At 34.8% G+C, this 26,521-nt stretch overlaps 4 protein-coding genes and 1 long non-coding RNA gene across 5 annotated transcripts; 3 read left to right on the top strand and 2 right to left on the bottom strand.

Moving 5' to 3' along the window:
* Window positions 1-919: 919 nt before the first annotated feature.
* LOC123217135 (disease resistance protein RPM1-like) lies at window positions 920-4,088 on the bottom strand. Its single transcript, XM_044637931.1, has 2 exons — window positions 1,269-4,088; window positions 920-1,121 (listed from the first exon to the last, which is right to left on the bottom strand). The coding sequence occupies exons 1-2, from the start codon at window positions 4,052-4,054 to the stop codon at window positions 1,118-1,120; spliced, it is 2,790 nt and encodes a 929-aa protein (XP_044493866.1). The 5' UTR covers window positions 4,055-4,088; the 3' UTR covers window positions 920-1,117.
* Window positions 4,089-6,756: 2,668 nt separating this feature from the next.
* On the top strand, window positions 6,757-7,924 carry LOC123195856. Its single transcript, XR_006497533.1, has 2 exons — window positions 6,757-6,976; window positions 7,179-7,924. It is a non-coding gene; the product is annotated as an uncharacterized LOC123195856 (long non-coding RNA).
* A 9,013-nt stretch (window positions 7,925-16,937) lies between these two features.
* LOC123193793 (disease resistance protein RPM1-like) lies at window positions 16,938-20,646 on the top strand. The gene is made up of 2 exons (XM_044606868.1): window positions 16,938-20,306; window positions 20,477-20,646. The coding sequence occupies exon 1, from the start codon at window positions 17,479-17,481 to the stop codon at window positions 20,275-20,277; it is 2,799 nt and encodes a 932-aa protein (XP_044462803.1). The 5' UTR covers window positions 16,938-17,478; the 3' UTR covers window positions 20,278-20,306; window positions 20,477-20,646.
* Window positions 20,647-22,357: 1,711 nt separating this feature from the next.
* On the top strand, window positions 22,358-23,659 carry LOC123223997 (uncharacterized protein At1g08160). The gene has a single exon (XM_044647482.1). It carries the CDS (start codon window positions 22,753-22,755, stop codon window positions 23,575-23,577), a length of 825 nt encoding a protein of 274 aa, XP_044503417.1. The 5' UTR covers window positions 22,358-22,752; the 3' UTR covers window positions 23,578-23,659.
* A 1,218-nt stretch (window positions 23,660-24,877) lies between these two features.
* Window positions 24,878-26,268, bottom strand: LOC123223988 (sufE-like protein 1, chloroplastic/mitochondrial). Its single transcript, XM_044647476.1, has one exon. It carries the CDS (start codon window positions 26,215-26,217, stop codon window positions 25,186-25,188), a length of 1,032 nt encoding a protein of 343 aa, XP_044503411.1. The 5' UTR covers window positions 26,218-26,268; the 3' UTR covers window positions 24,878-25,185.
* Window positions 26,269-26,521: the final 253 nt, after the last annotated feature.

Raw genomic sequence — 26,521 nt, 5'->3', positions numbered from 1 at the left:
CATTTGGGTCGCCATACCTCTCAAAGTTGGAATGGTGGTTGCAATAGATGCCCATTGGGACACGTGATAGCAGCATTTATTTATACTACTACATTAATAAATTATTTATCATGTTCTTGCAAGTTTTCCATTCTTTATCATTTTATTTTAGTAGCTAGTTTGATTAAATTTAAGATTTATCCTGAATTGGGAGAGGATTGTTCAAACCCTGGTAGTGAATCAACTGAATGCATCATGAAAATCACTGGGTGGGGAGGGGGAGGGACAGCAGAATGTTTTCTTGGTTTGGATAATATTATGTCTTCCTTGAAGGTACTAATATATACTGTAACCTCCCTTAATGGAAAATTTATAACTTAAAAAGGCCATTAGTGGAGTGCCTTTGTCATCTAACACTGGATATATATATATGATATCACTTTAATATTAATTTACATTGACCTACTTTCAACTTCAACCTAACCACGCAACAACCTTTCTCCGATGTTAATTTATCAGCCTGTCTGTCACTTGATTACTTGTTTTCTTCAACCTCTACAAATCCTTTTTCTTTTTTTTTTTTTTTAATCTTTACATTGACCTGCTTTTTTATGTTCTTTTGCTCTACGTCTTTTAAAATGTTCGGCCCATGCTGGGGCTTATGGTCCATGACACATCAACCAGATTGTGTCATTGGGCTTCTATAGTAACAAATTTTAACTAATAATCAAATCAAGTTAGTTAACCCAAGATTGGCACGTGTTTTGGTTAGATTATTTGTTTTTTGGAAACTACTGGTCAGGTAGTGCCCGAAATCAGGATATTTTGCCGTAGCAGTTTTCTCTGTAATTTCATTTTTCAAACTTTCGGACCTCCCCATTTATTGGCATTTCAACCATGTCCCCCAACTTCAAGTCAAATAGAAAAAACCTTCTATATATATATGGTAACCCAAGTATTATTAAACTGTGTACACACATACATATAAATTAACAGTGGCAACAACAGCAGCCACATTTATTTAGACGGATTATGAAAACTACTGACAGACTTCACAATATGGACATAGCGAGTAGACATTACACGTCAAGGCATTCCGACTGATCCCTGGAAAACATAGATTCATCGGCATCATACTTCATCTATTCATGGCAACAGAAGAAAATATATCAGTCAGCTAAATTAATAGTTGAATGAAAAATTCGGGGAAAATTATAAATGGAGAAGGGAAGACCTGTGTTACCTATTTACCAAAAAAAAAAAAAAAATTAAGAAAAGACCTGTGTTACCTCACGTTGTATGTTTGAATGAACTGATCAACAGTTTCGGGCGTCTGGAATTTAAGAAACTTGTCTGTGTAAAAGTAGTTATAATGATCTGTAACATATATTTCTGGTATGTGTTTAGCAACCTGCTCCCATTTCCCGCTCGTTATCATACAATAAGCTTCTTTCAGCATCTTCACAAACGTAAGAGTCTTGAGGTTTGTCAGATGCTCAATTCCGGGAATCTCCTTCAACAGTGGGCATGGACCCATTTCCAGCTCTCTAAGATTAATCATTGCTCCTTTTTCTACCGTCACCAATTTCAACTGCTCAAAATCTTCAAGATGCAACCTCTGAAGTTTCGGAAACCAACCCTGTTCAAAATTCAATTCCTCACAGTGCTTCCAATGTAAATTGAGCCTCAATAGATGAGGCAGAGCTTGAATTTCAGCCATGGAAATGTTGAATGATGAGTCGGTGGATGACAAGCCCACAGAGATTAAATTCTGGAGTTCAAAAATCCAGCCTGGCAGCTTGGTAATGTTGGCCTTTAATTTGAAACGCTGAAGCAATAGAGAAGGACGAGCCAACTGTTGTGTATCGATAATTTCGTTACTTTCTGTTCTTACCATCAGATGCGTAAGGTGTTCCAAATTCGAAACCTTGTCGAACAGATCCTTCACATCACCATTTGGAAGATTCACGCCCAACTTTCTCAACTGCATCAGCTTCTTAAGCTTGTTGTTAATCACCCTGGAATCTGAGATCAAATAAAGTAGCTTTTGCAGGCCTTTCAATGCTCCAAGACCCTTGTGTATTTTGACTCCATCTTTGTCAGCATATAGACATCGTAATTTTTTCAGATTCTTGATCTCAACCGGAAGATCTCTGACTTTGGACCAGCGCAAATCCAGGGTGTCTAGATTGATAAGCATGCCTATGGACTTGGGAAGCTCTTTCACATTTGTACATGCCAAACTCAAGTAGCGTAGATAGAATAGCTTCCCCAAATCATTCGGAAGACGATCTAGAGCAACATTATGAAATCCCAGGACTTTAATTAGCTTGAAATTTGGAACAATTGCGGCCATGAAAGACTCTGGCAAGCTGTCTATATTGAAGAGTTGAAGTGAACGAACCTGTTCTGAATCCTTGATAATCTTTAAAATATTCTCACCACTTCCGCATATTGAAATGCGTCGACTTCCATTGCAATGGCTCAAGTCTTTTCCGTCTAGAGCTTGACAGAAATTCAATTCTCTAGACTTTTTGACGATGATCTCACGCATAAACTCTTGAACCCTACAGCTTTCAACCAGTCCGGCAACATTTCGACAAGTAACTTGAACCAAACTTCGATCGATGAGTTGATGCAAGTAATCTTCTGCAACTTGTTCGGGTGGGGAGTCGTTGTTACACGGGACTAAGCCCTCAGCTATCCACAAGTCAAAGAGATCCTCTGTCGGAATTATCGAGTTCTCTGGAAACAAGCCAAAGTACAAGAAACAGGATTTGAGGTGGAGAGGAAGATCGTAATAGCTTTCACATAAAACCCTGCTGCAAAGTCTTAGATGGGGATCGCTTTCTAACCTTGAGCCCATGCCATCAAGTAACTTTTTCCATTCATGGGGAAGATGGTTCTTGTTTGAGAGTATACCACCTACAGCAACTATTGCCAACGGTACACAACCACATTTCAGAACGATTTCATAGGACAATCCCCACAAAGCTTGGGGACAATTCTTCTCAGACCCGAATGCCTTTTTGCAAAAAAGTTGCATTGCCGTGTAAGTAGGCAAAGGTTGCAGCATGTGGAAATGACAGATGGATGAAGATTTTGCATAGTCAGCCACGCCCTTGTTCCGGGTGGTGATCAGAATCCTGCTGCCTTTGTCATTTTCAGGTAAAACAGGCTTTACATCTTCCCAGAATTCAACTTTCCATACGTCATCGAAAAAAATCAAGTAACGCTCGTCATTCAAGCTCTCCCTCAGATATTTTATCATATCTATCTCTTCTTCCATTGTCTCTTTCTTGGTTGGCATGATCCCTTTTAGCTTGTCGAACTCCTGTTTGATTAACCGTAGCAGATTCTTCTTGTTGTATTCTTTCCCGACTGTGACCAAAATCTGACGATTGAAATGCTTTCCCACAGCTTCATTATGATAGATTTTACCAGCAAGAACGGTCTTGCCTAGCCCTCCTTCGCCCGCCAGCACAATCACTGAGCGTTTGGCAGTTCCGTTCACCAACAAATTGATCAATTCCGTTCTGGTTGACCCATCATCGACAAACTCAGCATCGTCGATGAAAAAAGACCCAATTCGAGAGTCATGTGGTGCAACACTTCTGCTTCCACCGCTTGACCCTGGTTCTATACACTGGAAGTTAAAGCTTTTGCCATCATTTTGTATTTTAGCAAGCGATGACTGGATAGCATCTATCTCCGAGACGATTGCATGGCTCAGGATTGCCTCCTCCACGAAACGCCAGAGCTTCCAAAAGACAGCAGCAATGCAACCGCCACGATCGGGAAGTTTTGCCGCACGGTACGAGTACTTTGACAGGACATCTTCAATACGATAAGCTTCTTCCCTCACTTGTTGAACCCAGGTCGTGACAACTCGATTACTACTTTGTCCTTCTTCAGCTGCTGCTCTTGCATCTGCATCCGTTAAGAAAGATGAGATGGTGTTGAATTCTTTTTCGATTTCTTTAACTTTATTTCCAACACTTCCCAAGAACTTGATTTCCTCAGCGACCAGTTTACACAAGCTGATTACTGCAGCGGGGTTCACTGCTCCCGCCATGGCTGCAAATATTTTCCTCTGTAAAGAGAATGTGTGTATGCTGAGGGATGCGAAATTTGATGCTTTGCGGGTTATTATATGGACATTTTAAGAAGCTGTTGATCTATATGGGCAGAAAAGGAAATGTACAGAATAATATTATTTAATTTTATGCATTTTACACATTTTGACACTATATTATAAATAAATTATCCGTAAACTGTCATAAGTTCACATTATATGCCCTTGTATCATGCCACATAGCAATCCAGTTTTGTATGGGGTTATCTAAATTCACAAAGTATAGATTTGAAAGTTGAATTTTCTAAGAGATCTATGGTGATAACATAGGGTTTAGGGAACTTTTCCAAACACAGTTTAAAAAACTGAAGTTATTAGCAGGATTGGATTCAAGTCAATTCAAGCCAAATATAGCTTGAATTAGTTTTAGCTCATTTTATAAAGGTAAGCTTGAGCTTCGACTCGGGATCAATGAACCTAACAAAATGGTTGCTTGTGATCAACTTGCTCGACAACTATAAAGTTTGAGATTGACTTGAACATACTCGGGGTCAGTATAGCCAGAGAGTTAAAGGCGAATGTGTTTGGCTCTACTCCAAATGAAAGTGTTCAACTTAGAGTCAAGAGAAATATCAGAGAGTTATCTAATATTTCAAAGGGGTTTGATATCGAAACAAAAGTAAGAGGAGGTGGAGTCGCGACAGTAGAATAAGAGAAATGCAACCAACTAATTCCAAAAAGTTGAAGACAAAAGAAGAGGAGGTGTGGTAGGAAAAGATGTGAAGATCATAACTAGACCTAATAGTTTGTATTATTAGATTATATTCTATCATGCCAGTTCATGTTTCAAATTGAAGACCTTAAACCCTAACCAGACTTGAAATAGAATCGTGTCAGAAATTTTCAACCCTAAATTGAACCTAACTATTTTCGGGTTGCTTGACCCTACTTGAATTAATCTAAACTATATAACGAAGTTGTGTCAAAACACAACATGTAAAGATATGATTTATTACGAAATAATATACTTTGTAATATGTTATAGAATAACACAATTCTTACAAAAAAAAAAAAAAACATATGAAAAAATATTTTTACATGAAACGACATTCTGTCAATATAAAATTGTTGTATTTCAAGTTAATATTAATAGTTTATTTATTATCTCTTTATATGATCAATTGTAAGAATAAAAAAAAAACAAAATATCATAATTAAGAACTCAAATAAGTTTTCAACTTCAAAATAATGCTATTAATAATTAACGAGATTAACAACCTATCAAATATTTAAGAAATTTAATTTACAATTCATATGATGAATATTACTTTCATAATTATTAAAATTATTAACAAGTATATGAATATGACACACTAAACATAATAAGTTCAAATTAGTAGTATTTATAACACACCAACTAAGAAAACAAATAAATTTTAAATAGTTTTTTATAAGTTTGTCAAAAAGAGTTATTATATTAGAATGAATGTTTTTAGTAGAAGATTATAAATTTCTGTCGAAAGGCCTAAGACTAATTTTTTCAAATAGACATCCAACTAACTTATACAATATTTTAAGGACAAACCATTTAAAGGTTAATTTAAAGTAATTATCATAATTGAGCTAATAAAAAAACTAAAATTAAGTTTTAATCAGAAAAATTCTAATACAGCGGAATGATAAAACATTGTCTTTATTGAAAATCTTTTTTGTTTGTATTAGTATAAGTAATATCCTCTTTGATTTCATTCAAATTAAAATCATTATCTTTTGAATCATCATTAAAAGAAAATAGTAAAAAATAAATATTCAAATCGTATTTGAAATTATTATAATAATAATAATACTTCAATAGTAGATTACCAATTTGAACAAATAATCAATTTTTAATGCAAACAAATGTTTCAACTACATTAGGTTAACTGGGGTGTCAATTTTCAATTGTAGTGTTGTCAATGATAATTATAATAATTTAGTAATAGTGCTACCAAGTTTTGGGTTAATTCAAGCTATTTAAGTTAGTTTTATGTCAATCCGAATATAATTTAATTTTTTTGAGATTAATTCAAATCAGACTCAAATGATTTTTTTTATTGAAAATTATAATCTTAATTTGATTTTTGTGTATTATATTATATTAGATTAATAAATTATATCAAATTTTGTGAAATCTAATCATGACATGTGACATGTCTTTTAGGGTTTTTATTTTATATTTTAAACAAAACAAAAAAAAACTATGTTTTAGGGTAAGTTAAAAGGATAAGGCTGAGATTCTCAGCCTATTATAAATTTGTATATTTATCTTTAATTCTTTTTATTGAGTAAGTTAAAAGATAATGTAAGTTGAAGGATAAGGATGAGATTCTCGTTTTAGGAGTTGCAAGAAAATGCAATATATTATTTTTTAAGGCTAAAATAAATTTAAGGCGAGTCATTTAAACCTAAATTTGAAAAAACCTAAATTTAAACAATATATTATTTTATATTGTTTTTTCACTTAACAGTGAACTGATAATCTTTAGATATCTATCTATAATCATCCACTCCACAGACTTCAATTATTCGAAAGCTAAGAGTAAAAATTGGGCATCACTCATATCATATCACAGGTGTCGTTTCATTTAGACTTTTACTGTCAAATTATCCAACTAACCAAATAAAATATTGTTATCAATCAACTTTTCAAATGCACCGAGATCCTTCTTTTGTCATTATTTATAAAAATAAGTGAAAGTGGTGTGAACTCAATTCCTTTTGGGGCTTTCATATCGAGAAGTTGGCCCTTCAAGGCCTCGTGTTCCACGACGGGGCACTTGTTTCAATTTGATTAGCGACATTCCTGTTATTTTCTTGACAATTTGGTGATGGAGTGGGACAAACATGGGCAAAAATGAGCAAGGAAAAGGTTTCCATTTTCCGGTTGGTTCATATTACTTTATTGTTGTATTACGTCTGCAAAAATTGTGATGAATCGCTGTATTTTTAATAATATATTATTGTTATATAACTATATGTTATTTTAATATAAAATTTGTGATCCATATTTGTGATCTTGTGTGACAGCCGCATGAACGGCCTTCTGCATAAACCTTGTAACAGTAGCATTAATGGTCTTTTGCAGATGCTTCCATACAGTTATCTCCCAAAAGGAAAGGAGTGGGAAACCTTTTCTCTTACAAATGTAAAAGTACTTGGCAAGTCCATTGTTAACCGCTTATCAACTTAGAGACCTCGAATTTGAAGCGTTCTCTTGTCACTGAGATTCCTGTTGAGATGAAGAATCTTTAAAAAATTGCGTTATATACTGGAAAAAGTACCCAAGGGGTTTGGGTCCTTATCGGGTCTGTAGAAGCTTGGAGAAACTTCAATCTCTTTGGGTTGAGTCTACAGGCAGCGAAGCAGTTCTTGATTTGGAGTCCATAGCAGCTTCTCCTGCTGATAGTTGAGCGATATGTTGATGAAGTCATCCCATTTGAGAAGAAAACATATTCCCCTTAAATTATCATCTAAAAGCCGCCAAATTCATTTTATATCTTCTGTCCAACTTGAAAACCAAACCAAATGTATCCAGTGAAATTAGTTTTTTTTTCATTAGTAGAGTAGATTCATCCCTCCCTTGTTAAGAAATTGAAAAAGGTCAGTAGGCAGGCTTTAGAAATTTTTTGTTGTTGGATTGGATTGGATTGGATTCTCCCCGTTAGTTGATGGCAATATCTTGGTCCAGGTGTAGCCATTAGTGGGCTTGGCCTTGGTTAGGCCTTTGTATTGTTTCTTTATTATTAGGTTTTCTTCTTATTAAATTTTAAGGTTGTAAAATACATTTGATTTGGCATTTTCTCTCTTGAATTTTATTATATGCTTGACCAATTTTCTCTCTTGTGAACTCTTTTCTTTCTCTTGTATTGTATTGCTCACTTCCAATGGGCTTTATTGGTGGCTACTTCCATTGGAAGTGGAAGAAGTGAGAGAATGACATCTCTGCCAATCAAAAACAAGTCTCTTGTTTTACCATGTTTCCCTGGATTTGGTTAGTTTTTTTCTATGAACATGAATGTGCATATATTTGATCATTGATTCATGGTGACATGTCAACAATGTTACAGAGGTACTATAAACTTTCTCATTCTAATAGTTCAATAATCAAGTTCAAGCCTTGGTCGCTCATAATTTTTTTATGGCCAAAAAGACTTATCCCTACCAAGATTCTCAAACTCTCATGTATAAAATTTCAAAACTTAAATACCTATTTTTGAGTTGAAATTATCTAGTGGAGTTAAATTAATTAAAGGCCAAAAGGCTTATTCCCACCCAAGTTTTAGTTTGTTCCCAAACACTCACTCACAAGATTTTAAAAACTCAAATATCCATCAATCAGTTAACTTCCGTTGTTTTTCAGTTAGTTATAAGGGTGAAACCGTTATTTTATAATTTGTATTAAAACAAATAAAATTATATCTCATTTTACCCCTTTAAATTAAAAAATAACAATTTTTCTTCACCAAAAAGTTTAAAAAGTTACATTTTTTCCCCTAGGGTTTGATTTTTCTTTGTTCCAACAATTACTTCGAGAAGGTCGTCAATTGGCCTTCCCACCACCCTCCTCCCTGGTGGTTTTCCATTGTGGAAACCATCAAAAAGCCAATCAAAATGGCTAGTGACATCACACAGATTTGTGCAAAGTCCAGTTATTTATGTTTCGATCGGATGACTCACATGTCTATGGCTCATTTGATTGACGCACAAATGGTCGGACTTTGCACAAATCTATGCGACATCATCGACTATTTCAGTCGACTTTTCAATGGTTTCCACATTGAAAATCACAAAGGAGGAAGCTGGTGGGAAAACCGGCTGATGACCTTAAGGGAAAAATATAACTTTTCAAACTTTTAAATAAAGAAAATTATTTGTTTTTTAAATTAAAAGAAAAAAATGAGATATAATTTTATTTATTTTAATATTAATGATAAAATAATAATTTTACTCTTATAATTAACAAAAATGTTTAACAAAAATTGAATGATGAATTGGTATTTACATTTTTCAAAATCCTATAGGTGGATAAGGTGTTTGAAAATGGTCTAAAAACTTGGATGGGAATGAGTCCCTTGGCGTTAATTAAATTAGTTATATGGGATTGAGGGAGGAATGCAAGACTGAAGCATTAAAAAGCTGAGCGGTTTGGCGTTAGTGAGAGGCCGTACAATTTCTCTGAATTCAAGTGCATAAATTATTGCAACACAGGACCAAAAAATAAAAGGCAAAAGACTTTTTTCCACTTCAGGATTAGATCAATCCCCAACTCTTATGATAAAGTTTTAAAAATTTAAAAATTTATTGTTTTTAAATTTTTATTAAAATTTTTAGTTAAATATAAAGATAAAATTATTATTTTAATAATATTATAAAAATATATATAATTTTATCTTATTTATCTTTTAAGTTTAAAAAACTGATAATTTTCTCTCTAAACTCATATTTTTCAAGTTTTAAAAATGACATTTTCCTTCAAAATCAAATTCTTCAATTAGCCCCAAAATTTTATGAAATTTCTTTAACCCCCCATACATTTTTTGGTTTGTTATCCTTTTCCTGATATCATGTTCTTTTGTCTTTGACCACCTCACTCTCTAAGACTTGAACGATTGTTAATCTTTCCCTCTTTAATGGTTTTTCAAAGCAAAAACTACACCAAAATTGAGCGAGAGATTCAGCTTGATTTTGATTGATTTTACATTGTTGTTGACCTCTCTTTCGGTGGTCAATGACAGCGCAATTGTCTCTTCCCTCTGATTCGTCGAATGGAAGCAAGAGGAAGCATCGATTCATCAAATCGAAAACAAATCATGAGAACCAAAACCTATACAATTAAAAACTTAAGGGACGGATAAAAATATGTAGAAAATGCAAATCTTAACTTCGCATTCAAATCTATTTGTGTTTCCTCATATGAAATCTACCCATTCACTCCACAACATATTAAAAACATTTTTTTTTTATCAATGCTTGATCCCCTGTTCTCTTAACTTCACATTATATTATTATATTTATCTCATTAGAAACAAAATTGAAAATTTTCTTCCTTCGATAAAAAGAAAGAAAATTAGATCCCTAAAAAAGATATTACAAGAAGAAGCCATTATTGTAAAGCTTAGAGTAGGCAACAATGTGAAATGAAAGACTCTTCTATGTTTCTTCAACCTTGTGCATATAATAAGAATATACTACTTAGTTGATACTATAACAAGAAATAGGAATTAAAGAGTGGAGCGTCATGTTTATCTTAAATTTGAACGGTCAAGATGAGAAGGAATATTTTTTTAATGAGTGGCTTGTAATCTCAGAATACTAAATGAGATTCTGCTCTTCAATATATTCTTGTCAACTTGAATGTCATATATTTTTAAATCTAATATTCCATTCCCCACGATCTATTTATATTCGTTTAATCTTTTATTGCCCCTTTTTTATTTATTTATTACTAATTAGAAAATATATGTTTATTTAATTTTTTGCATCAACAAAAATATAAATTGAAAATTACAGGATCCAGCTTTCCCGAATATCTTTTTAAAATACAAGAACAAACACCACCTTAATAAATATTCTTATAATTGGTGAGTTGATTACTTGATGAAGAATATTTTCCTAAATAGATTGAATTTAGTTGTTTTTTCAATTGCAATTGAAAAGATTGAACTTTTAGTATCAATCTTATTTTCCTATTAAAATTATTCAACTAATCATCTTATTTCTAAAATAAAACAAAATAAATAATCTTAATTGTGTTTATTTAATATTTTTAATAAAAATATATTCCCAGTTTTATTATTAACTCCCAACCCAATCCAAAAGTCAATAATCAATTCTAATTTTCATACCTATAGACTTTATGTCACAATTTTACTTTGAAAAGTTCAATGATCATTTTCAAATTTACCATAATACCCTTTTTAACCATCAACCATAAATAATAAATAATTTTAATTATTTCTCTAATCAATTAAAAATTTATTTTGTTGGCTTAAGTTAAGAAATGGGTAGAAGCAAATCCAAGAGTGATTTGAAGGAAAAGCACAAGGAGAAATGAGAAGCAATTAAGGTGATTCTTTCATTAATTGATAGAAAGAAACAATCAAACCCACAAGCCTCAAAGGCATAGATGCTTTGCTTCCAACCATCAAAAACACATAATATAGAAAATAATACTTTCTCTCTTCCAAGTTTAAAGGGTGAATTCGAACTAACTAAATTCACAAAGTATAGATTTGAAAGTTGAATTTTCCATTGTGGTTTTACAAGTATAAATCACATGTCTATGCTTCGATCGGATGACTCACATGTCTATGCTTTGTTTAATTGATGTGCAGATGGTTGGACTTTGTACAAATCTATATGACATCATCGACTATTTCAATCAACTTTTCGGTGGCTTCCACATAAGAAATCACCAAAGAGGAAGGTGGTGGGAAAGTTGATTGATGACCTTTATAGAGTGATCATTGGATTTGAAAAAATCAAATCTTAAAGAAAAAATATAACTTTTCAAATTTATAAAAAAAATATCTATTTTTTAAATTAACAAAAAAAATAAGATGTAATTTTATTTATTTTAATAATAATAATAAAATAATAATTTTATTCTTATAATTAATTAAAATTAACTGATAAATAGATATTTAAATTTTTTAAAACCTTATAAGTGGATAAAGTGTTTGAATATGGTCTAAAAGTCGGCTGGGATGGGAAGAAGTCCTCTGGCGTTAGTTAAATTAGTTATATGGATCTGAGGGAGGAATGCAAGACTGGAGCATTAAAAAGCTGAGCGGTTTGGCGTTAGTGAGAGGCCGTACAATTTCTCTGAATTCGAGTGCATAAATTATTGTAACACAAGACCAAACAATAAAAGGCAAAAGACTTATTATCAAAGTGAATTTTAAACTTTTTAAATTTTAAAATAATTTTTAAAATTTAAACAGAAAAATAATAAAATTTTAAAATTTATAATTAAAATAATAATTTTATCCCTGTCTTTAATTAAAAATTTAAAAAATAGTTTGGTTTTTGGTTAAAAAAAAGTTTTCATCTTCCGTAAATTTAGGTTTTAAAATGGCTTAAAAAATTAATGGGAAATAATCCTATTCCCTTATAATTTACCTGCAAATTGTTGAGCCGTGTGGACCCTATCATTTTTACTGCTCAACAACCACACTTTTACTCACCCTACTGGTTTCTTACCACAACAATTAAACATTGTATCCATGATCATACATAAGAATTAAGATGGCATGAACAAGATAAGGGTTGTGAGTCATGGCAGAGTCTGCAGTAAGCTTTGCTATACAACACTTGGGTAACTTGCTTGTCCAAGAAATCAACTTGTTGACAAATGTAAAGAAAGAATTTGGAAGCATCAAAAGAGAATTGGAGTTCATCAGATCTTTCCTCAGGAATGCAGATGGAAGGGCAGTAGAGGAAGAATCAACAGAAAGAAATGGAGGCGTCATAAGTACTTGGGTAAAACAAGTGAGGGAAGAGGCTTATCATATTGAAGATGTTCAGGATGAGTACATGTTGAAGGAGGCAAAACTTCCTCGTGGCAGTGGTCTCATTCGTTTCCTTAAAAAATTGTGTTGCATTATAAACAAACTGAAAGTATGCCATGAGATTGAAGATATCAAATTATCACTTGCTGATATAAAGGGAAAAGTACACTCTTATAACTTTTGCCCCATAGATCAAAGATCAAGCAGTGGGACAGGAGATATTGTACCTCATGACTCTTGTGTTGTCTCCTATTTCATCCCAGAGGAAGAACTTGTGGGCATCGAATCTACTAGAGACCAATTGATTGGCTCGTTAGTGAATGGAACTTCCCATCGCTCAGTGTTTGCAGTGGTAGGCGAAGGAGGACTAGGTAAGACCACTCTTGTTGGAAAAATTTATGACAATGATACTGTGAAGAAGCATTTTGATTGTCGGGCTTGCATCACGGTTGGGAAAGAATACATGAAGAATGATCTTTTGAGGGAAATTATTCGTCAGTTTTGCAGTGTGAAGAAGAATGATCTTTTGACTGCTCCGGTGGAAACACGGGAAATGGAAGAGAGCCATCTGATCGAAACACTGAAAAAATGGTGCAGAATTCATCTATAGAACTAGTAATGCCTCCGGAGAAAGGCTTATATTAGAAAAATTGTCTACTTTATCATCTGAATTGTATTATACAATTATAAAGGCAATTGAATCCTACGCAGTATCGAACTAGAAGTTCGTTAATCCAAAAACATTTATGCTTTGACATGATCGTTTAGGTCACCCAGGATCTACAATGATGCGTAGGATTATTGAAAATTCACATGGACATACATTATAGAATCATAAAATTTTATTGTCCAATGAATAATTCTGCATTGTCTGTTCTCAAGACAAATTAGTAATAAGACCATCTCCCTCCAAAATTGGAGGTGAATCCCCATCATTTTTGTAAAGGATTCAAGGGGATATATATGGACCCATTCATCCACCAAGTGGATCATTTCGTTATTTTATGGTCTTAATTGATGCATCTGCACGATGGTCTCATGTTTGTTTATTGCCTACTCGAAATGTTGCATTTGCTAAACTATTAGCACAAATTATCAAATTAAAGGCATATTTCACAGATTATTCGATCAAGTCAATACGACTAGATAATGCTGGTGAATTTACATCCAAAACATTTGATGATTATTGTATGTCAATGGGGATTGAGGTTGAACATCCAGTCCCGCATGTCCACACAAAGAATGAATTAGCTGAGTCTCTTATCAAACGACTCCAGGTAATTACACACACTTTATTACTAAAAAGTCAATTACCTACTTCTATATAGGGGCATTCTATATTACATGTTGCAGCGTTAATTCGCTTGCGACCTTCTTCTTATCATCAATATTCTCTCCTACAATTGGTCCTTGGTTACCAACTTAATGTGTCTCATTTGATAATATTTGGTTATGTTGTATATGTCCTTATTGCGTCCCCTTAATGCACAAAAATGGGACCCCAACGTCATTTGGGAATATATGTTGGATATAATTCATCATCCATTATCAGGTACCTAGAACCAGTAACAGGTGATCTTTTTACTGTACGATTTACAGATTGTCAATTTGATGAGACAACTTTCCCGTCTTTAGGGGAAAAGAAAATGCCTCCTGAAGTTAGACATGAACTTACTTGGTATGTACCTATCATGTCTCATTTAGATTCTCGCACATCCCAAAGTGAAACTGAAGTGCAAAGGATAGTGCAATTATAAATTATTTCCAACCAAATGCCTGATGCATTTATAGATACGGCAAAAGTGACAAGATCACATGTTCCAGTTGCTAATGCACCAGCAAGAATCAATGTGACTACTGAACAGTCCATTCGAGCCGTGACTGATCCATCTACCTCACGCCAGAAGCATGGTAGACCTGTTGGATCAAAAGACACTATTCCTCGAAAAAGAAAGGTAAATAATCAAACAAATATTCCTCCAGAAGAGGTTATAGTCCCTGAAGAGACTCAAGCCCCTAAAGTGGCACAAGTCCCTGAAGTGACACAAACCCCTAAAGTGACACAAACCCCTGAAGTGATACAAAATCCTGAAGAATAGAAAAATGAGAATATTGAAATATCTTTAAATTATGTTCATACACGAGAGGTGTAGAATCGTGAAACATTTATAATTGATAACATATTCTCATTTGCAGTAGCTACTGAAATTCTGAATGATGATGATTTTGAACCACGTACTATAGCTGAGTGCAAATAAAGACATGATTGACCTAAATAGGAATAAACAATTCAAGCAGAATTAGCTTCTCTAGCAAAACGTCAAGTGTTTGGGCCTGTAATTCCAACACCTCAAGACGTATAACCTGTTGGATATAAATGGGTATTTGTGAGAAAAAAATGAGAAAAATGAAATTGCTAGATATAAAGTCAGGCTTGTAGCCTAAGGCTTTCCCAAAGGCTCGGTATAGACTTTGATGAAACATATGCACCTGTGATGGATATAATCACATTCAGATATTTAATCAGTTTAACAGTCTCTAAAGGACTGGATATGTGTCTAATGGACGTAGTTACTGCTTATTTGCATGGAAATTTAAACACTGAAATTTATATGAAACTCCTGAAGGATACAAATTACCTAAAGCAAAAAAGGTCAATTCAAGAGGCATGTACTCAATTAAATTACAACGATCATTGTACGGATTAAAACAATCCGAACGTATGTGGTACAATTGCCTCAGTGAATATTTGAAAAAAGAGGGCTATGTGAATGACCCTATATGCCCATGTGTCTTTATCAAAAGGTCAGAATCGGGATTTGCTATTATAGCAGTTTATGTTGATGACATGAATTTAATTGGGACTCCTGAAGAACTCTAAAAAACTACTGAATATATGAAAAAAGAATTGGAAATGAAGGATTTGAGAAAAACAAAATATTGTCTCGACCTGCAGATCGAGCATAATTTAAATAGAATACTTATCCATCAATCAGCGTATATTGAAAAATTATTAAAACGCTTTAATATGGATAAGGCTTATCCTTTGAGCACCCCAATGGTTGTTCGGTCTCTTGATCCAAAAAATGACTCATTTCGTCATAAAGAAGAAGATGAAAAGATACTTGATCCTGAAGTACCATATCTTAATGTTATTAGAGCCTTATTATATTTAGCCCAATGCATGAGACCGGATATATCCTTCGCAATTAATTTATTAGCCCGATTTAGTTCTGCACCAACTCATCGCCACTGGAACGAAATCAAACATATACTTCGTTATCTATGCGAAACTAGAGATTTGAGATTATTCTATTCTGTCAAATCACCTAAAAATCCTAGTTTGGTTGGATATGCAGATGCTGGTTATCTTTCTGACCCCCATAAGACCCGTTCTCAGACGGGATATATTTTCACTTATAATGACACAGTTATATCATGGCGCTCCACCAAGCAGACCTTCGTTGCAACTTCTTCAAATCATTCAGAAATTTTAGCTCTCCATGAAGCCAACCGAGAATGTATATGGTTATGGTCTGTCATCCATCATATTCAAAATGCATGCAGTCTTCCTTCTACAGCAAACACTCCTTTCATATTATTTGAAGATAATGCAACATGTATAGCCCAAATTAGAGGTGGGTACATCAAAGGAAACAGAACCAAACATATCTCACCGAAGTTCTTTTACACTCATGAGCTCTAGCAGAGTAAAAGATTGATGTCAAGCAAATAAGATCTAGTGAGAATCTTGCAGATTTGTTCACTAAGACACTACCGACATCAACATTTGAGAAGTTAGTGTATAACATCGGTATGCGGCGGCTCAACAAGCAACCAAGTTAATCCTACTACAAAGAGGAGGAGCGTTCATTAGGGGGAGCATTTATCAGGCAAAATTTTGAAGTATTAGACAAAAGGTGCACTGTACTCTTTTTCCCTTCACTAGGTTTTGTCCCACTGGGTTTTCCTAGTAAGGTTTTTAATGAGACAGTTTAAGCACGTCTAACGCCAACTTACAGGACATTTAATAATTATGTTCTTTTGCTTTGGTTTTTATCTCACTGAGTTTTTCCTTAGTAAGGTTAATATAATTATCTGTAAGTGATGGAAATCGAAGGGGGAGTGTTATATATGGTGGATTTTCCACCATGTAGGCAAGATTGACAAATTAGTGTGAACGCAAAAATATAAACATGCATTAAAGTCAAGAAAGGGGGACAGTAGGTTTTCTATATAAAGCCCTCTCCTCTCATTTGTACATATACTTTTCTCTCAATTTAATTGTGTATTGTTTTTCTTCATTCTTCTTCTTTTCATCCGGGAAAGCATTTTTCTTTGAATAGCTTCTACTCTTCTTCTCCTTTTCTCTTACTTTTGTTTTAATCTCATTATCTTTATAACACGTTTCTTCACACTTCCTTGCTTTCCTCTTGCTTCTTCTTTCTTCTTTCTTCCTTTTGCCGTGGGTTTGACTTAATAAAATCATTATTTTCATTTGGCAAGTCAATCATTTTGCCATTTATTTCATTAATTTTATAACAAACCATAAATTTTCTCATTTTAATAGTTCAATAATCAAGTCAAAGATTCCTTTGCTCATAATTTTTTTATTTTCATTCTCATCTAATTCAAGTGAAATAATAGTGGCTGGTGGAAGGTCTTTTCTAGAGTCTTGCAAGGAGTCTCTATCATCCTTCAAATCTTATAATTTACCTGCAAATTGTTGAGCCGTGTGGGCCCTACCATTTTTATTGCTCAGCAACCACACTTTTATTCACGCCGCTGGTTTCTTAACACAACAATTAAACATTGTATCCATGAGCATACACCTTAAGAATTAAGATGGCATGAACAAGAAAAGGGTTGTGAGTCATGGCAGAGTTTGCAGTAAGCTTTGCTTTACAACACTTGGGTAACTTGCTTGTCCAAGAAATCAAATTGTTGACAAATGTAAAGACAGAAGTTGAAAGCATCAAAAGAGAATTGGAGTTCATCAGATCTTTCCTCAGGGATGCAGATGAAAGGGCAGCAGAGGAAGAATCAGCAGAAAGAAATGGAGGCGTCATAAGTACTTGGGTAAAACAAGTGAGGGAAGAGGCTTATCATATTGAAGATGTCCTGGATGAGTACATGTTGAAGGAGGCAAAACTTCCTCGTGGCAGTGGTCTCATTCGTTTCCTTAAAAAATTGTGTTGCATCATAAACAAACTGAAAGTGTGCCATGAGATTGAAGATATCAAATTATCACTTGATGATATAAGGAGAAAAGCAGACTCTTATAACTTCAGGTCCATAGATCAAAGATCAAGCAGTGGGACAGGAGATATTGTACCTCATGACTCTCGTGTTGGCTCCTATTTCATCCCTGAGGAAGAAGTTGTGGGCATCGAATCTACTAGAGACAAATTGATTGGCTCGTTGGTGAGTGGGACATCCCACCGCTCAGTGTTTGCAGTGGTGGGCGAAGGAGGACTAGGTAAGACCACTCTTGTCGGAAAAATTTATGACAATGATACTGTGAAAAAGCATTTTGATTGCCGGGCTCGCATCACGGTTGGGAAAGAATACATGAAGAATGATCTTTTGAGGGCAATTATTCGTCAGTTTTACAGTGTGAAGAAGAATGATCTTTTGACTGCTCCGGTGGAAACACGGGAAATGGAAGAGAGCCATCTGATCGAAACGCTGAACGAACAATTAAAGGACAAGTGTTACTTGCTTGTGTTTGATGACGTATGGAAAACTCAATTTTGGGGAGATATAGAGCATGCTCTAATTGATAACAACAAAAGCAGCAGGATAATAATCACGACGCGGAACAAGGATGTTGCTTATTCAGTTCCTTCTGTTAATGTATGCCCGCTTCAACCTTTGCCTTCAGATAAGGCGTTTGAACTTTTTCGCAGAAAGGCTTTTGGCCCTCAAGGGTCTTGTCCCCCAGAGTTGGAGAAATTGTCTCATGACATCCTTGGGAAATGTGAAGGTTTACCAGTAGCAATTGTTGCCGCGGGTGGTCTGCTCTCAAACAAGAACAAAGATGCATTAGAATGGAAAAGGTTACGCGATGGCTTGGGCACACAGTTAGGAAGAGATTCCCATTTTAAAGATTGCAACAGAGTTTTATTGGAAGGTTATTACAGTCTACCTCATCACCTCAAATCTTCTCTCTTGTACTTTGGTTTGTTTCCTGAAAGCCACTCAATTAATTGTGCAAGGCTGATTCGGCTGTGGATTGCTGAGGGCTTTGTTCCGTACTCCAACAGCTCTACATCTGAACAAGTAGCTGAAGAATTCTTAAGCGATCTCATTAACAGAAGCTTGGTTCAAGTGGTAAAGAGAGATTCGGTTGGAAGACCAAGAGTTTGCCGTGTGCATGATCTGATGCACGAGATTATACTCAGAAAGACTGATAATTTGGGATTCTCTACCCTTGTGAACGGGGAGGGCTCAAGTCGCTATTGGAAAACTCGACGCATTTCAATAAATGGAAGTACTGATGGCGTTCTTGAGAGCATCAAGAACTCGAAGATTCGTTCTGTTTTTCTTTTCAATATAGATAAAATGCCAGAGTCTTTTCCATCTGCACTTATTGCTGGTTTTGAGCTTATAAAAGTGTTAGATTTTGAAGATGGTCCACTAGAGTCTCTTCCTGAAGGAGTAGGAAACCTCTTCCATTTGCACTACTTGAGTGTGAAAAATACTAAAGTAAAAGTACTTCCCCAGTCCATTGGTAAGCTTCTCAACTTAGAGACCTTAAATTTGAAGTGTTCTCTTGTAAACGAGCTTCCAGCTGGGATCAAGAATCTTAAAAAATTGCGTTATCTACTGGCATGCGGTGTCGACAGTTCTTATAATTATAAAACGGTAAAAGTAGCCGAGGGGTTGGGCTCTTTACTAGATCTGCAGAAGCTTGGTTATGTCGATGCCAACTTTGTAGTACTCAAAGAGCTTAGGAAGCTAAGCCATCTGAGAAAGTTAGCAATTAAGATGCCAAATGGAAATGAAAAGGATTTGTGTGCTTGCATTGAGAATATGGAAAAACTTGAAAGCCTGGTAATATCTTCTACAAGTAGAGAAGAAATTCTTGACATAGAATCCATGGCTTCTCCTCCTAAATGTCTTCAGCGCATCTACTTAAAGGGAAACATGAAGAAGCTGCCAAACTGGGTCTTTAAACTTAAAAATATTGTCAGAATTGTTTTGAATTTGTCAGGATTAACTGATGATCCCATGAGAGTCCTTCAAGCCGTGCCTAATTTATTGGAGCTTAGGCTGTGTGAGACATACCATGAGGAGCAATTACATATCAAAGAAGGTTGGTTTCCAAAACTGAAAACTTTGTTCCTCGTTGACTTTAAAAGAGTAGAATCCATGATGATAGACAATGGTGCAATGCCTAACCTTGAAAGCTTAATGATTAAACGATGCCCACAATTGAAAGAGATTCCAGTTGGAATTGAGCATCTGAGAAACCTTGAGCTTCTTGAGTTTCATTTCATGTTGAGAAACATTTACCGTATGATAAAAGACGAGAAGTGGGAGAAAGTTACCCAGCATATATTGGAAGTCTATGCCACTTTCATGTTTGCAGGACATGTCGATAAAGTCACTACAAAGTATCTTTCGTCTCTCTCGACTGCGCATTTTGAAGCAATAGAGCAGTGTAACTAGTCTCAAGTCATCCCAATTGTGAAGAAAAGGTATTCCCCTTAAAACTATATTTTCATGGCATTTTGCTGTTGGCTTTACAAACTTGTGTTACTAATTAATGATGAAAAATGTGCTGATGCTAACGTTTTTTTTTTTTCCTTTTGATCCTATGAATCATATTCTCATTCAATATTTAATTTACATATATTGTCATGAACAGATTTAGTATCTTGAAGACTAAGGATAAGACTGCTATGGCTTCTTCCTGTTTCAAGTTTACCGGTGTGTAATATCTACTGTATGCTTTTTTATTGCTGCTGCTGCCATTGTACTGTCAATCAACTGCCGAGTTCTATTAATTTTTATTGATCACATGATCATAAGCTCCTACGTGCTCTTCTAATTTTAATTTTGTCTCGTGTACAAATTCTTCTTGAACCTTGTGTTATATACTAGATAAATAAAGTCTGCACTACAGACCAGTAGAATAAAATATGAGGTATGATATGATTAACCAATTAGGAACATTTAAAAAATAAGAGGAAAGAGATTTCATTTTATGATAAAAAATTAATTCATCTCTATTATCTTTCAAGAACAAAAACTAGAAAACGGCAATATTCAGGTTCACAATTGTCTTATTAGTTGGCTTGTCCTTGGGACGACATTTTTCACCCATGCTAAGACAATCTAGTTAGTAGGTAAATTATAAGAAATTATTTTTTTTAAAAAAATAATTTCTTATAATTTTGCATATAATTAGAGAGAGGGGTTGTTGACTCCTCCTAATCCAGTATCTTCCAACAATAATTAAAACATAGTTAGTTTTCCTAGTCCTTGAAGGCTTATAATATGACTATAGTATGACAAATGTGCCAGCTTGTAACTTGTTGCTTTTGGGAATATGTTTGTTATCCTTGCCTTAGGATGAATAAGTAACACCTAAACTAAATCTCTTGTGAGTTTCTAAATCGTTAAAACGTCTTTTAGATTGTGAAACTCAAAATTATAACTATGATAAATTATGTTTAAGATGAATAATATTTTAACAGTGAGTTAAATTATTGAACAAAAGTCGTAGCAAATTTCATATTAGTAAAATATGAGTGAGATATTGTGGATGTATGAATATCCTACATCATTTAAAGATGATAAGATAAGATTAACTAAATAGTTTGTGAACTTTTAATATATCAAAACGTGTTTAAAATTGTAAAACCCTAAAATAAAACCGTGCTGGATTATGTATTTAAAGCGGATAATATTTTAATAATAGGTCAAACTATTTGATTAAAATATTATAAATAGTATCAAAATTAACAAAGTCTTTGAGTTCTATAGGAGGTGAATGTACACCTTTCATAACGTATTTTGGGTTACAAAAGTCATAATGGAGTAAACTATATATTAATAGTGGGTTAGATTATTGAACCAAGATATTATAGGTATGACTCTAATGTATGTATAAAACAACCCAAAACAGAGTTTGTACCTTCCTTTTGCCATTAATTTGGATGTCGCTTCGTTACTTCCCTCAACATCGTTCCTAAGGTTAGATTCGATCTAAGATACTTAAATTCAAATTTGAGTTCATATTGAATGAGTCAAGTTTAAGTCAAAGATTAAATTTGTTTTCACAAATAAGTTAAATATGAGCTAATTCAAATATTTGAGTTCAAATCAATTTAGATCAAATTTAAAATTAAATTATTTTTCAGATGAATTCAAATTTTAATACTGTCAATCTTGAATCTATCTCAAACTAATTTTGTATTTGAATGCTTCCTCTTAACTCGGATTGATCAACTCTATGAATTCTGAAGTGAAGATACATACACGTGCGTGTACTCAGACTGATTAACCCTATGACATATTGTGGGCTGGAGCAAGCTCATGCATAGACTGTATCTATTGGGCTCATTGATTCCGATATGTTACTTTGTGGACTGAATTTGTTTTCGGCTTTAAACCAGACTCTCTTCCTCCAGTGTTAGCTAACATACTGGAATTTAATTGATATAATTTTTTTTCTGCTGAGTTGCTGCAGAAAAAAAAAAAAAAACAGTGAGTTGGATGTTTCCTATAAATATTTTCTTCATAATTAAGTTGCTAGCTAAAGAATAAAAGAAAGAGCCCTATTTAATTGAGAGGGAAATGGCCTCAGTAAGTACATTATTCATAACTCCTGCAGTAAGCACTAAGGGCTTTTGCAGAAGCACACATAATTAAGCAACCTCCACAATTTCAAAAGCCAAAAAGCAAATTCAGACTAAAATCTATAATCTCCCTACTTTATATCCACCACCTGCATTTCCTTTTGCAACTCTCAAAAACAACACATTGGTCCCACTGCCCCTCTATCAAAAGCTTTTTTTTTTCATAGGCACATTCTTTAGTCCACTAACTGAGTTATTTAAACAAACCACCTCCTTACTCCCCACCTTCTTTCTCATTACTTAGCTCAGAAGTTGTTCCCCAAAGCACTTTAGTCTCAAAATGAATTCCCTTCCTCCCCCGCCTTCTCCATCCCTTTCACCATCAACACCACTTACGCTGCCTCCACCTCCTCCACCCCTTTCACCACCAACACCACTTATGCCACCACCTGGAAGGCAGGACTCTCAAGCTCATCTAAATCAAGTTATGATCTCTAAGTCATCTATAACAAAACAACATAGTCCAAAATTAGCTGCACAAAATCCTGACATCACAACAACAACCAAGGCACCAATACTCCATCACCTTCGTCCTCGTCGCACCAACCTTTTTATATGGTTTGGTGCAGCTTTTTGCCTCTTATTTAGTCTTCTTCTCATATTCTTTGGTATCACAACTCTGATTATATTCTTGGTTGTTAAACCAAGAAGCCCTGTGTTTGACACTCCCAGTGCTACTCTCAGCACCATCTACTTTGACTCACCAGAGTATTTCAATGGTGACTTAACCTTCCTGGCAAATTTTTCCAACCCAAATCGGAAAATTGGTGTGAGATTTGAGTATTTGGAAATAGAGCTTTACTTCTTTGACAAGCTGATCTCTACTCAGATTATGCAGCCTTTTAGCCAGCAACCTGGGGAAAAAAGGTTAGCATCAGTTCACATGATATCAAGCTTGGTTTATATACCACAAAATTTTGGTGTGGAACTTCGGAAGCAGGTGCTGAGCAACCGGATTAAGTATAACATAAGAGCAAGTTTTAAGGTGAAAGCGGGATTCGGTGCATTTCATTATTCTTACTGGCTGCATAGCAGATGCCAGATAGAGATGACAGGTCCACCAACTGGTGTGCTAGTTGCTCATAATTGCAGAACAAAGCGATGATAATGCAGAAACATGTTTTGACTCTGTTGTATTCACCTTTTTATGTCAGATATTAGAGCAATTAAAATAATTTTGAAGTAAAGGGCATTCTGATTAGCTCTATAGGTACAAAAGTATTATCTTCAGTTCTACCAAAATAATCCCTGCGAGTTTTTTTCATATCCGACAGATATAGACTAGAGATGCAGATATTACCCCTGTCACTGGAGTATTTTCATTAGTTTTCAGCTTAACAAAACAGCAGAACCATGTTAGAATTCAACGTCTAATGGGCCTAAAGAGATATCAATTCTCTAAATTTAAAATCTTTATCTTTTTGTGGCAGTCTTCATTGCCAGCAGTCAGCAGCATATTTAAAATCTTTCAGCAGCTAAAGCAGCTACCTCTAATTGCAGAAAGATACAGTAAGAGAATCTGGGACAGATCAAAAGCAGGAAACTCTTTATCTTTTTGCGTCTGGATAAATGAATTTATTTATTCAGAAATAAAAGAAACAAATAAAGCAGGAGCCTAAACCTGTTACAAGAGCTAAAAGAACATAACAACGACTGCCACATAAAAAACTCGGTACATGAACAGACAAATAACATACCACAAAGATGCCAGAATAGTAAAAGGCACAAAACCCGACAAAGAGGCCATGATCAAATGCTTGATGCCTGTGGAAGTTGCTTGGAAGATACGATTCTCATCATCTAAATGTTACTTTCTAGCCACACATTTGATACAAATATGCACTCTAAGCAAGCTTCAAATTAATTACACAGAAAGTATAGCAGTTAAGACTCTTCTCCAAACAGTCACTTTCCTTAATTGAGATTTCACATTTCTGCAGAATTTTCAGATGTTTGTAATAAATCAAAAGCAAAAGGAAGAATAAAAAGCAAGAGATCCCTTAACTCCTTTCTATATTTGTATGATGACACCAGCCAAACCATATCAGTTTATATCAAGAATAAGTAGTAAATGAAAGCAAGCATTGGATCTCATACCAGATCCTTCACATGACCAAGAATATATACTTACCCAATCTGCTTTTAGTACATTATCATTCGAAGTCTTTATATTTAGATCCTGCATTAGCTCATACTCGGAGACTTGGCCAGAACAAGAGCTGTACAAGAAAATACTAACCAACATCTGGAGAAAATGGAATAAAAGAAGTTTCTAACAACAAAAGGTCATCTGAGCATAGCAGCATGCCATAACTAGATCTTCCCCCAATAAACTTGCTTATGGATTCACTTCATAGAAAAGCTTCAGATCATATTACAAATAGAAGTTGAAGTACCCAGCAAGATGCAGAAGAAATGATTTGTTGATATTCTTCACCAACTTCACCAGAATTTAAATTTCTCTGGTGGAGGATATCCTTATTACATTACAGTAAAAAATCAGTTTAAAACATAATAAACGGAAATGCCAAGAAAAATAAGCTGAACTTAACTATCTAATAATACCTGATTGTACACATCACAAATCAAATTAAAATAATTCGTTTCATATATCTCATCAATGCATAAACCTTTTCTTTTAATAATCCGTCGTTTCAAATAAATCAAAGCAAAATATAGAAATGAACCTATAATCTTGACTTTTACAACCAATTCATCTCCCCTCAACTTCAGATGGAGTCTTTGCCACAATTGACAATGCGTGCAGCCCACTCTGCAGCTCATCTTGCAACAAACCATAAACTAATCTATGCCTCTTCACCAAGCTCTTCCCTTCAAATTCCTTAGACACAACCTTTAAATTAAAATGTGTCTCTCCATCACTCCCTCTCACACCAGCATGCCCAGAGTGCTGATATGAGATATCTTCCACTTCTAACTCAACAGGCCTCAGCTCCTTCTCCAATTTGTCCCTTATTCTCATCCCTCTACTCCCTAATGTCTCCAATTTCTCAGTCGTTTCAACATTTGACTCAGCGTTCCCCTCCAAATTCGCATTTATACTATTATCATCAATCAAAATTGGATCTTTACCACTACCCTCAATTTTCGGCCCAGAATTGGAACCCTCAACAGACCCTTTGGCCTTCTCAGCCTCTAGAAACAATTCAAGCGCCTTCTTTTGCATCAATTTCAACATATTCAAGAACCCATTATTCCTAGAAGGAGTTAAGCTCTGTTGCAAACCAAGAAGCACCACAAAATCTGGAGAAACCTTAACTATCTCCTCCACAGGTCTATGAGACAAGCCTTGAACGAGCAAAGCCGCCAACCCTTTGGTCAAAACAGAGTCAGAATCAGCTTCAAACACAACATTCTTCTCCTCATCAAAATAAGCTCTAACCCAAACCTGAGATACACAACCTTCGACCTTATTTTCCCCCGTTTTGAACTGGGTATCAAGCGGTTTGAGATTCTTTCCGTAGAACAAGAGCTGTTCGTACTTGGATTTGGGCTCTTTCACGGACTGGAAGAGCTTGATGATGTCTTGGAGCTTTGGAGGGAGCTGTTCCACGGGCTGAAGAGAGGAGGAGGCTGAAGAGCGGCAGACGAACAGGGGATAAAGTGATATCTTTGAAAAAGTGAGGGGTTTGTAAAATAAAGAGATGCTTTTGCGGGGTTTTTGTGTGAGAATTGATTTGGTTGTGAATAAACGAAGAGAGGATGAGATTGAAGAAGAAGCCATGGTCTTCTGCTGTGTTCTATTTCGACGAGTCCGGAAAACAGAGAGAGGGAGAAAAACTACGAGGAAAAATTTAATGGGCTTTGATAAACAATTAGGCCCTGAGTTGGAAAGGCATCCGGCCCAGACGGTGACCACATTTAACTTAGAATAGTTTGCTTTCTTCAGGTAATTTTCATTTTTCAAAGCCAACTTATTGAATCACTAGCAAGTTGCTTATATCGTTTGATTTCATTTGGTTAAGTAATTTGATGCCTTGTGTATTGTAAAGGAGGAGCGACATCGGATGCACCGAGACAGCTGAATA

This window comes from Mangifera indica, chromosome 1 (genome assembly GCF_011075055.1).
Source record: "Mangifera indica cultivar Alphonso chromosome 1, CATAS_Mindica_2.1, whole genome shotgun sequence".
Classification (NCBI taxonomy): domain Eukaryota; kingdom Viridiplantae; phylum Streptophyta; class Magnoliopsida; order Sapindales; family Anacardiaceae; genus Mangifera; species Mangifera indica.
The sequence above is the reverse complement of the archived record's forward strand: the minus strand, read 5'-3'. Positions and strand labels throughout refer to the sequence as shown.